Genomic DNA, 12,931 nt, shown 5'->3' with positions numbered 1-12,931 from the left:
TCCTTCAAGATGAGGTTGAAAGTATACAGATGAGATGAGAAATAAATTCATCTAGTTTGCACAATAGATTAAACATATTCATGTAAATAAACAATACAGTACTACTGAATAATCTAGAGGCATGAAATGCATGGACTGTAAACCTAACATTTGCTTGGACTTAGGATTTATCTTATTCTAAAAATGATATATTTTGTTGCTGCCCTGAAAACAGTAATATTCCTCATTTAAACATAATATACACATCATTTTGGAACAATAGTAGGGACTGTCAGTTCTTAGCGTGCAGTTTTGAAAATCAGCAAATGCAGTTGCAAATTAGCAAAATTAAAACTGGTAAGTCTCATTGATACGCTCATCTAAGCATAAAAGTTTCCAGATCATCATTTTATTCATATATTGCAGCATAAGTTAATATACGTTCAGTCAAAAACAGCTTCCATTATACAATTTAGGTCTTCTCTGGTTAATTAAACTCGGTTGGAAGCAAAACAAAAGAAAAAGCATTTTAGAATCATCCAGCTACTGACAATTTTCCCTGTGAATTTACACATACACATACACACACACACAGAGCAATTTCAGAAAATGTTGCAAAATCAAAGTGACAGGAAGCAAAATAGCATGGACTGATTTATTCCAGGGAAACCCTCTGTTCACCAGGTAGTTTATTACCGCCATGATAGAGCAGAAAAGCATTACTATGAACACAACATACCATGTTGATGAGAAGTAGCAGGTAAAAGTCCCAGTCCTGTGGCAGCAGACAAACTTGCTAGTTAGCAGCCTGCAGGCTCGGATTAAGGCAGCGAGTGTCCAGTTCCCATCACCACTGGAGAGCCTGGATTTCTCAGCTTCTTCAGTGTTACCTGCAACTGCATTCACTTCGACAGACAGACGCAAAGTGCAGTCCTCTGAAATTAAGAGTAATTCTTCTCGTTTCCACCTATGGGCATTCAGAGATGAACATGGAAAAGATTCAACAAGGCCCCTATACAGTCAAACAGACGTCACCAGAGGAACCACTTCTAGAGCACCAGGGTGTGCTCTTCATTAGCAGCGTGAGGCAGGCTCTCCTAAGGAGCAGCTCTGTAATGACGTCGTGTTGTAGGTGGCACTTTAAGTGGTATCCCTGGAGGGGATGATGACCCTCAGAGTCTGGGGGCTGGAGCTGCCAGACAGCTTTTCCCTAGATGAAGCAGCAGGTTAGCAGCAGACATGCCCATCAAATTCTATGTAGAAAAATCTAGAAGTACCTACCAAGCTCTGCTGCCAACAGCTAAAGGACAAGTAATTACACCTAGGGCTTCTTGAACCACCTTGATGGTCAGTAGCACTTTCAAGACGAGAATCTAAAAGGCAGAGATGAGGGCAACGCCGGGCGCCTGGCTCAGGCTGCCGTGCTCCCCGGAGTGTGCTCTGGCCAGGTGACAATGCACATCTGTGCACAGGGTCACAACCATCTGGTGCTACCTCAAGGCATATTTTTGCAAGCTGAATGAATTAAAATTTCTCTCCCTAGTGATGGTAGTGTGTAATTGTTGCAGATAACAGGATTTCAAGTAGAAGAGATTGTATTTTTAAAAACAGTTATGGACTAAAAAACTCCCTTTTACTTGGACCAACAAGCATATATTACCCATATACTCAACATCGTCAGTCATCAGAGAAGTTCAAATCAAAACCGCGAGCTATTACCTCACACCCATGGGGATGGCTACCATTAAATAAATAAGTAAATAAATAAATCAAACATGTTGGAGAGGGTGTAGAGAAGTTGGAACCCTTGTGCTCTGTAGGTGGGATTGTAAAATTGTCCGACTATTATGGAAAAAAGTATGGAATTTTCTCATATTGTTAAAAAATGGAACCACCATGATCCCGCAATCCACTTCTAGGTATTTACCAAAAAAACTTAAAAAGGATCTTAAAGATATATTTGCACTCCCATGTTTGCAGCAGCACTGTTCATAGCAGCCAAGAGGTGAAAGCAATCCAAATGCCCACTGGTGATGCATTCCTAAAATGTTGTAAATACATACATACAATAAATTATTATTCAACCTTAAAAAAGGAAGGAAATGTTACAACATGAATGAACCTTGAGGACATTACACTAAGTGACATATGCCCATCACAAAAAGACAAATATTTATGAAGAATCTAGCGTTGTCAACTTCGTGGAAACAGAAAGCAGAATTGCAGTTACCAGGGGCCAGGTGAGGGGTGAGGGGGGAAAAGAGGAGTCCTCTAATGGGAATCGTTTGTTTCGCAAGATGAGCACGTTCTGTCGATGCATCGCCTAATGTGGGTATGTTTAACACCACTGAACCATACACTTAAAAGTGGTTAAGATGAATAAATTTTGTTATTTTTTACCACAATTTTAAAAATTAGGTTTAAAAAAATTTAGCTTCATAAGGCTTTACTCCAGAAATTTAATAAGAAAATAATATCCAGCCCTGGTCGGTTTGGCTCAGTGGTTAGAGCGTCAGTCACCCTGCAGACCGATGAGTTGCGGGTTCGATTCTGGTCAAGGCCATGTACCTGGGTTGTGGTTCAGTCCCCAGCCCTGGTCGGGGTCGTGCAGGGGGCAACCAGTCAATGTGTCCCTCTCATATCAATGTTTCTCTCTCTGAAGAAAAATGGAAAAATAGCCTTGGGTGATTAAAAAATAATAATTTCCAACACAAGAGACTTCTAGGGTAGTAAGGACAGAGAACTAGGTACCTGTGCCTTATGCTCCACTGCAAGGGAAAAGCAAACAGGTGGTGCCCCCATGCCCTCGGGAAGAGGTGCCACCCTCAGCCAGTGGCTCTCACTCCGCCATGCGTCCAGGCACCATAAGGTAGGCAGCCGTGCCCACAGCTGCAGGTTGCGCCACGATGGATCTACTTTAGGTAAATTCTGAACACGCGGAAGAAACTAAGGCGAACTCAACATTCCCAGCAGAAAAGGTGGACAGCTACTTACTGGCAGAAGGGACCCCCAAACTCAAGTCCCCCTTTCCAGGATGTAAGGAGAAGGGCTACTTATTAGTGAGAGATTTAAATTCTCCAAAAGCAAAGGGGGAGAGTATGAACCGAGGGGCCAGGCCCGGGGCCAGGTCTGCATGACAAACTCCAGTGCCTCCTGTCAATTTTCTCAAGCAGATTCAAAACTAAATGAAGCTGATTCTCAGTTTACTGTAAGTCTTCTTTATTTACAGTATAAGTCTTTAAAAGGTAAAGGCAGTTTTATTTCTTAAATAACATGTCAATCATATAAAACAGCTGGAACCAAAGTAGAGAAATATATACAATATAATACATTTGGTATTTTCAATATAATTAATTGAACTGTAGATACTAAGTTAAAAGAGGCATTATGATTTACAATATAATTTCTCTAGTTAAAATTAAACCTGTCGAAAGACATAATGTACATTTTTTTTACAAAACCAGCACAGAGGCATTAATAAAAATGCTCATAATTGTAATTGTAATTTTTCTATAATACACTGCACCCGTGTTACAAAAACAAACAAAAAAAGGCATTGCACTAGATGCTTTGAACACTGAAGAAGTCAGTATGTTAACACTGGAGGAATAATGAATGGCCCGATCTGTTTCACCAACAGGCTCATTCTCAAGTTTCCACTCATTAGCGAAGCGGATTTTTACCGATAAATTACTTTCCTTGGCAGTCTGATGCAAGCCCGCTGCTAAAGGGTCAAGTGCCAAGGAGAAACTAATGCCACAAAGACCAATACAACCCTACTATTCACACCATCCAATAAAAGCCAGAGCTAGAAAACCACTCACTGCTGGGGCAAGGAAAAAATTATAAGCAGGACATTCTATAGGAAATTTTGAATATCTATACATTTTAAATATTCAATAGACTATAAAAGGGCTTGCAACAGCTTACTCCCCTTATTTTCCTTAGGCGTGGGTAAGAAAAAGGTAAATCCTTTTTATTTTTTAATAAAGTTTTGATGGCATCAAAAAGCTTCAAATTTATACAATGCAACATGTTTACACAGCTTTCTTGTGCTACTATCAATTATTCTCAGGATTCATATTTTATTCTAAGGAAGAAAGTATTAAAATTTCTTATATATTCTTAACTTTTCAGCATTAATATTCTCCAGGCCTCAGAATGGAATTCAAGAGAGGTAAAGTCATCCAATGCTTCAACACTGAGTAGCATAATATTTGAAGCACCTTATATATGTGGGTGGTCGAAACAGCAGCAGCAAGGGCCGGAGTTATAGTTCTCCCACTCACAACAAATTGAACTTTAGATGGTTTTAAAAGGACAGATCACCCTTGCAAGGCAGCAAGTATTGCTTCAGATATTATATTGGAATTTTCTTTTAAGCCACAGAAGTATCTACGAGGCAGCAATACTTTAAAAAAAAGTAGTTCTTAAAGTCAGGGACATGGAAAACAAAATCAGCAAGTCACATAATTACTGTCAGGAGCTATTCCAGTGGAGGATCCAAGGAGCACACATGACATTGAGACTACAACAGAAACGGCCTGATGATAGGTGGGGAGACACTTCTACTGGAAGTGCTCATTACTGGGGGTGCAGGAATGGACAGGACACATAACCCAGAGGATCCAGACAGAAGAACTAAAGAGCGTTTGCATTCAAAACGAGATGCAGACGCCATTGCTCCTCTGTGCGTCACTCTGGTTCAACTCCTTCACTAGCGTTTGATAGCAAAACTAAAATCACCGTGTTTTGGTTTTCAAAAGGCACACCACATGTTGTTGTTTTTCAAATGCTTATCATCAGATCAGTCATTAGTCCTTGGTCAAGTTGTTTCTAGTTCAAAACAAACCATGTTTCTAATAATCACCATATACCAAACTAATGCTTTCATTTGCTAAAGCAAATTTTGCAAAATGTTCCCATTTCATGTATTACAGTCTCTGAAACTGAAATGAATCTAGATTTCTTTTTCTTATGTGAATGTTACAACAGAAATGTGCTATTTTATCAGAAGCCTGAAAAGAGTAGAACTCTACAACTATATAAATCCCCAAATTATACTTGTTGTGCAAAGAAGCTAAGAGGAAAGAGCCAGGGTTACCTTATTATTGTTTTGTATTTCTGACCACTTTCTAAACAACTTCTCTATTAATCAAGAAATTCCTGACTAAGACTATTTTCCCGTTTAACATTTCTCAACAGTCAGAACCAGCCTAAAAACTGGTACAGAAAGTTAGGAAACAGGGATGTCCGACCTGGAAATTTCTTAATTGTACAGATGTCACTTAAATTGCTGTTTATAGTGAAAAAGACACCACCGTTGCAAAAAGTGATCAAGTGCTTCCCTTGCTCCCAATCTTGGGCCTAATTTATTTTTTACATTTAAAACTATCCTCCATTAACCTTTCCCCCTTGGGGATTTAATCACTGTTGACTCATTTACTAATCAATGTAGACTCGTTACTAATTTACTAATTTCTCTTGAAATTAAGAGAAAACCTAGACTAAGAGCATGTGCAGTAAGTGAAGTTTCATATATTAATTGCACAAAAGTTGTAAACAAGCTTAAAAAATAGCTCTGGAAACAAGGCTTAAAGTTAGTGGCGGTGGCCTCCTGCCATCCACAGAGAAGTGAAGACAGGACCTAAAAAACATCAAACATACTGGAAAATACGACAAGACACACAACGCGGCAGGATTCCCAATTTAAGTCAAGTTCCTCTGTTAAAAAAAAAAAAAAACCAGATTGTGTCCATCTGCTTAACTGGCCATTAATAGAATTATTCAGAAATTTTTAAAGGTTTCAGAAATTCTGGTAACAGGCAACATTAGATTGTTACGTAAGAAACAAAGCCAAAAAAATTTACCAGCTCTACAAATGTTTTTTAAGTGGAGAATGTGTCAAATGTGATGCTAAGAGAGTCACAATTTATGAAACACTGTTTTCTTAGCAGGGCTGTTGGCAAATATGACAACCCATTCCTCACGCTGTCTCCTCATCGCTCACCAAACCCTGTCCTCAGACCTCTGAAGTGCGTCCACAGTTCTGCTCTAGTGAAAAGCGGTCGCGGAGCTCTCCGGCCTGGGGTGGCCGATGTGCAAATCCACGGATCTCCCCCTCGGGCACAGATGGCCGCACAGACAGAGCTGAAGGCCTCGGGCAACAGTGGCGAATGTGACAGAGAAGTAAAACGTAGCTTATTTTTGGTCCTTTGCTCCAGCCCCCTTCCCTTCTTGGTCCCTTTCAAAATAAGTGCTTCACTTCAGCAGTTCAGACCTAAACCTGTCCAGTGGTCTGGTACCATCAGGAAATACTTGTCCATTGCTTCACAAAATCTAGTTCTGTATAACTCTGGAGAGACCACAGTTGGCATTTTACCTAAAATTATGAAAAAAAAGGGGAAAAGGAAACTGTCACGTAAATGATCAGGCAACTGACTTCAACAACTATGTTCTTTCATGTAAACTGCCATAAAGACACACCCCCCGCCCCCCGCAGTCTCAGAAAGGGGAAGGGTGCTGTTCACTGAGCCACAAGGGACAAGTCCTCCCAGGCAGGAGTTTCTATTTTAAAGGACGAGCTCTTGCCTAGAGAGATGTACAAAGCACTGAGGGGCTAGCAGTGCTCCGAGAACTTAGAAGATTTCAAGTGTTAATTAAAGATAACCTCTCATTCAGAACCTCTGGCCTTTTTTTGTTTAGTTTTTTACTTTGAGTACCTCTGGCATTGTAACATCAATTTAAACACAGTATTTCCCCATCTACACAACTCCTTCTGTTATTTAATCTTTTTTTTTTTTTTCCATCCTCAACAGAGGACATTTTTCTTTTTTTTTGTTCAGATAGAGTGGGAGGGAGAGAGAGAGAAAGAGAAACATCGACGTGAAAGGGACACATCAAGGGGTTGCCACCCGCACGACCCAACCAGGGCCGGGGACAAACTGCAACCGAGGTACGTGCCCTTAGCGGGAACCAAACTCAGGTCTCTCTGGACTGCAGGCCGACACTCTAACCGCTGAGCCAAACTGGCCAGGGCTGTTATTTAATCATTTTAGAAATTATGATAAAATCAGAGATAATCGCCCTGGCCGGTTTGGCTCAGTGGTTAGAGCGTCGGCCTGCGGTCCAGAGAGACCCGGGTTCGGTTCCCGCTAAGGGCATGTGCCTCGGTTGCAGTTTGTCCCCGGCCCTGGCTGGGTCGTGCAGGTGGCAGCCACTCGATGTGTCCCTTTCACGTCGATGTTTCTCTCTCTCTCTCTCCCCCTCCTGCTCTATCTGAACAAAAAATGAAAATATATCCTCGGGTGAGGATAAAAAAACTAAAAAAAAAAATCAGAGATAACCACTAAATTTTTTGGAATTAAAAAGTACCCATTTTTTAAAACATTAACTGAGAAGGAAAACATGAGAATAGGTTAAAGAACAAACAAAAAAAAAATCTGCTCACCTTGTCCTCCTAAAATTCCTGTTGATTTCACAACCATCTCAAGCTTTTTGTCCCATGTAAATGTTCGGATATAATCTGTTACAGGAAGCAATATCAGCAATAACGGTGTATCAATAAACACGGCAAATGACAATAGTAGTTGCTATCACTCCGACAACAGTTAGCGCTCACTGAGTGCTGACCATAAGCCAGGTGTTCTCCTAAGGGTTTCCCCTGTTATTCATTTCATCCTCACAACAACCTCACAGGGCTTCATTTATAAGTGACTTTTTGAATACAGGTATTTTTGGTAAAGATAATGAAAATGAGGAAAACTGAATAGAAGGTATTATTTATATAACAGAATTTAAAAACTATTATTTTTAAGTGAAACTTGATGAAAATATTCAATAAGTTATTAGTGACCAGGTTCAGAATAATCTTCAAATTTGACTCTGGTTTCAATCATGAACTGTAAGGTATGCGTAAAAACTTACCTATGATTCCAACAACCAGCTCATTGCTGGTGTCATCTCGCCCAACCAGCAGAGAATAATCTATAATGAGGTGGCTAGAAAGGAAGTGGGAGTCGCTGCGGATCGAGGCTCTCAGCACAGCTTTGGAATGAGAACGGATATACAGAGGGTTGTCCCGCACCATCTTTAAAAGATTCTCATCCAGCAGGACGACATCACAACTCTCCTTCCCGGTATCAGTTTTCACATTCCTATTCCTAAGTGAGCCCTTCAAGTCAAAAACCTGGCAGGAAGAAAATATGGTCATATGTGAGTTGCTACAAATGATTAATGTAGTTAAATTAAACAGGCAGAAAGGTTTCCTATAGCCACTACCATTATATACAAGTTTTAAGTTAATATAAAAACTTAACATGCCATTAAATGCATGCATTATAATTGTATAATACATAAAATACGTGTGATATAATTGTATCATATGAAATTAATACCAAGTACTAAGTTACTGAAACATTTCAGAAATAACTGACCCATTTAATCAACTTTCAGAAACATTGACAAGTAACTCCAAAAATATATCGCTGGATTGAAAGGCAGTTTAGAAACCTGATGCAAACAGTCTCAGGACACTTAGAAGTTTTGATACCAAAACTCTGTGCGATTACTCATGGCAATGGAGAAGCAACAGCCTATCTTGAGGAATTTTGGGGTGGTGGCAAGTCAGGGGACTTGGATACCAGACCGGTTCAGCCTGAAGTGCACTGGACAGACCACTGCTAGTCGGTTGTTCCAGGCTCGTGACGACATAAGGAACTGGCGCCGGAATGTTAGTCAGTAACATCATGAAGCACATGGTCCAGTTCAGCAGCTGTTTTTCTCACAGCAAGACCTTCTCAGTGAAGAAAGCCGTGCACTGAATTACATTCTGGTACAAGCTCCTATCTCACTACAGGCTGGAAACACTTCAAGGACCAGCACTTTGAAGAGTCCTGCTCTAGAATGTAGACCAAACTGAGTTCTAGAAATATCTGTGTGACTGCCATACAGTACTTCATTTCTGTGGGCCTCAGTTTCTTCATGTTTAAAACTGAGATGGAGTAAGTAGATGTGCCTTCTAACCCTATACTTCTGTGTTTCTAGGACATTGGAGATGTTCAATTTTAGAATCAGCTCACAATATTTCTCTTTATTCTTCCATACAGGGTTCAACAAGCCAAAGTTAAATCTGCCCTACCAGCTACAGTTTAACAAGTACTATCGAACAGGATGTTATTTTTGATTCGGTATGTTCAGAAACCAGAAGTATAAAGGGTTCCAGTAGGGAAGTGCTTTGCAGAGTGCAACATTCTTACCTGTGCCATCTTTCTCCCGTAGAAAAGATTTTCCATGACAAGGAGATCGAACTTCTTCTCGGTGTTGTTTTGAGAATTCTTATAACCAATTCTGTAAACTCCAAGAATTTTGGCTAATGCAGTGGGCCTCTAATCAAGAAAACAAAGAGTAAACTCCTATCGAAAAGGATTATTTGTAATTTAATACAACATCTGGATTATGCATGTAATGTTCTAATGACTTCTATTAACACGAACAGTCAGAGGGCCTCGAAAGAAGCCTGAGCCCTTGAATCCCAGGAGCAAGCGAAGCAGCAATGCCAATAAAAAGATCAGCTCCCCCAAGGGATAATCCTCCACAATGGCTCAGATTCACTGATTTTATTATGACACAGAATTTCCCCAGTAACATGCAATAAACCATAAATGGGAAAAAAATCCACATGGCTCCCTCATATTTTCTCTGGGAGGGGCACCGCTCAACGACAACTGGACAAACCTGGGCCACTGGCTCCTCTCTTTCTGCCCAAGGGATCCATGCCCTCATTTCTCAACATACATTTCAAATTTCTGTCTCAGCAGAATTACTGATTACTAAATGCTCAGCTATTTTCATCCAGTCTTAGTGTTTTTCACTGACACATACATACTAAGTAAATGCAACCTGCTTGAGATCTTGTTTGCTCACGGCAACGGCAGGAAGGAGTCTGGAAGCACTGCATTCCAGCGCATCTCTGTAGCGTGACAGAGACCCAGTATGTCCTGGTCACACCTCACCACACAGGAAACGCTCGTTAGGACTAACTCTGAGGCTGTAAAAAAGCCCCCTGAGCCCCAGTTGCAAACCAAGGTTTGAGGTGTGTACCTTTTGCTGAACGGCATTTATAATGTAACTGAAGTAGTGTGGTGCAAAGTCGAGGAAAGACTGGACTTCCAGACGAGGCATCTGCTTCAAAATGAACCTATCATCTAAAAGGCAGAAATGTCATGTGTTTACTCAATCACAATTATTTACTGAGGTCATCTATAATAACGCATTCCAAAGATCCCAAATGACGTAGTTGCTTCATGTTTTTAAGAGATATGTTCTGATGTTACAGAGAAACTCCTCATCAGAACATAGTTCTCAAGAAACTAAACGCTGGGAAGGCTTCTGAGGATTTATATAGTCAAGAAATCTCTACTTTGCCAAGTACCATCCCTAAATTCATAGCTGATCTGCTTATTTATTTTTTGTGAATCTTCACCCAAGGATATTTTTTCCACTGATTTTTTTTTAGAGAGAAAGGGAGGAAGGAGGGGTATGAGAGAGAGAGAGAGAAAGAGAGAGAAACATGGGTGTGAGAGAGACATATCGATTGGTTGCCTCCTTCATGTGCCCTGACTGGGGCTGGGGACCAAACCTGCAACCCAGAGAAGTGCCCTTGCCCGGGAATTGAACCCACAACCCTTCAGTGTGCAGGCCACATGCTAACCACTGAGCCACACTGGCCAGGGCCTGATCTACTTTCTAAAACTACTAAAATCTTATAAAAACTTTATGTTTTCCTTTGCTAGCAATCCACTAAGTAATGTTACGGAAGTTCTGATCAAGCCACCCGCTGAATGATGGCAATGGCTGCTCTCGGTGGGTGTGCAGAACGGATGTGAAGAGCGGATGGTCACGACCGTCAGGAAACCTGGTGGTCAGAATCCTGGCCTTCCTACTTTCAGGTGAAATGTTCCATTTTTCTCTTTCTCTCATCTGCTCCGAGGTACCCTTTTCTGGAAGTTCTCTGTTAATTATTTCCATTTGGAACACTCAGGACTAGAGAGAATTTAGTAAGAATGTGATCGATGTTTGTCTCTAATTACACACCCTATATATGTATACTCTTTTAAGTATTTTATGACACAGCATCAAGTATAAACAGAAAAACAGAAGACTCCGCCAGCTGGCATACGACCTCCGCTCTGGCGCCCACAACCGGCTGCGGAGGACGCTCGGGCCGGTGGACACAGGCTCACCTTCAGTGGCGTAGAAGGCGGCCCCCGATTTGCCGCCTCGGGCCTGCCAGGGCGACGAATGCGACAGGGAGCGGATGAAATCTTCTTCACTGCTGCCCAAAATCACTTCGCGCATCTTATGGAACTCCCCGGCGTAGTAGAGCCGACAATAAAACTTGGCATTAGCATCGGAAAATTCTGTAAACAGAAGTGTTAACAAAAAAAAGCTTTTATGAATCAGAAACCTCTTTTCCCTCTTGCCCAATTCCACACCCCCACCACATGCAACCACTGAATTTTCTCCATGACAGCATTTTCCATGTTGAGTCTACTATATCCCTAAAATTATCAAAATTTTGTGAAAGTCATTTTTAGGGAGGACAAGAGAGCACCTGATGACCCCTTTACATACTTACAGAAACGGCACACATAATATAAGACCCAGTTCTCATTTCAGACGGGTTACTCTCTTTTCATCATTGTACATTTACATCTTAAACTTTACTGTATATCATATTCTGGGTGATCACTTCTAGCATCTACATATACACAGACAGACAATTCTAGATACCTTGTCGAGGCTCTCTAGCTCTAGATTACACAATAATCATTAAAACACTAGAAATGAAAGCAAATTATAATTTATGGGTTAAATTATAATTTCAACTAAATGTACAAGTTAACTTTCTTTATAAATGAATAATGTATATTTTATGAATTAAATCTAGATTAAATAAATGTACGTCAGCACAAAGACTTACTCACTTCAAAAAGTACTCTATTTAGTACATAGCTAGAAGCCTCAAATAATAGAGTCTGCTCAATTAAAGTCCCCGTCCCCAAACCCACATTTTCTCTCATACTTACGAAGCTCCACGTGAGGGTTTGTGAGGTGCTTCTTTTGTGTGTCTCCTCCATCCACTTCATCTGAAAGGTGAACCATCAGTCAGGCCAAAGTGGTCAACAGTCAAGGCTTCACGCTGCCTGCTCTTCCCCCCCCCGACACAACAGTCGAGACTGGCAGGTCCCCGCTTTATCCTAGTCAAGCCAATCTCGTGCCAGCATTATGTGTAAAATTTTTATAATAAACTATTACAATAAAACTGCATGTACCTTTAGAAGATCAATTTTTTTAAAAAATAGAGAATTTAGGATGAATAATAATTTTTCTTATATTTAAGTGATTTCTATGATAGCAACATATTAACTCAGCTCTTATACCAAGATTTTCCACAGCTTCAGATTTCATGACGTTTCCCCTATGTGGGTAATAATGCTTCCCCAAAGGTCTGTGATGCTTTCTTTACATATACTGAGATATTTATATACAATATATTAGTGTCTGCTTCAGAGCTACTTGTGTTTTATATCTGACTGATTTGTCTGACAAACCTACTGCCACATCCACTCTAATTACTGTAGATCTGGAATACTTTTTAACATCTAGAACAAGACATCCTCTAAGTTTCGTATTTCAAAAATTTTTTTTTCAAAGCACCAATGCCTTCCAAGGATCACAACCAACAATAGCAGCCTGTAGAATACTAAACAGATAACTTAAACACTAATGAAAATGTATCACGCAGTGGCTATGTTTTAAATAAACTACTAATTCATGATCTAACGCAGGGGTTGCTAGTCTATTTGGGCCCGATGTTAAGTATTTTACTCAGTTGCAATTACTCAACTTGCCAATATACACATGAAAGCAGCCAGACAATACGTAAATG

At 40.4% G+C, this 12,931-nt stretch overlaps 1 protein-coding gene across 8 annotated transcripts in view; it reads right to left on the bottom strand.

The window, feature by feature from the left end:
- Positions 1–817: 817 nt before the first annotated feature.
- Positions 818–12,931, bottom strand: part of PIKFYVE (phosphoinositide kinase, FYVE-type zinc finger containing) — an 81,085-nt gene continuing 68,971 nt past the window's right edge. For 3 of the 8 annotated variants that reach the window (XM_036253249.1, XM_036253253.1, XM_036253250.1), the window contains 7 exons: positions 12,069–12,128; positions 11,223–11,399; positions 10,081–10,184; positions 9,237–9,365; positions 7,906–8,167; positions 7,430–7,504; positions 5,757–6,361 (listed from right to left, as the gene is read on the bottom strand). In XM_036253249.1, coding sequence (XP_036109142.1) covers positions 6,246–6,361; positions 7,430–7,504; positions 7,906–8,167; positions 9,237–9,365; positions 10,081–10,184; positions 11,223–11,399; positions 12,069–12,128 — 923 coding nt within the window. In that variant the 3' untranslated portion in view covers positions 5,757–6,245. Of the gene's footprint in view, positions 947–5,751; positions 6,362–7,429; positions 7,505–7,905; positions 8,168–9,236; positions 9,366–10,080; positions 10,185–11,222; positions 11,400–12,068; positions 12,129–12,931 lie in introns of those variants that run through there. The other 5 variants (XM_036253252.1, XM_036253254.1, XM_036253257.1 and 2 more) reach the window with 5 other exon arrangements.

The sequence above is a fragment of the Molossus molossus genome, unplaced genomic scaffold (assembly GCF_014108415.1).
Source record: "Molossus molossus isolate mMolMol1 unplaced genomic scaffold, mMolMol1.p scaffold_m16_p_11, whole genome shotgun sequence".
Lineage (NCBI taxonomy): Eukaryota > Metazoa > Chordata > Mammalia > Chiroptera > Molossidae > Molossus > Molossus molossus.
The sequence above is the reverse complement of the archived record's forward strand: the minus strand, read 5'-3'. Positions and strand labels throughout refer to the sequence as shown.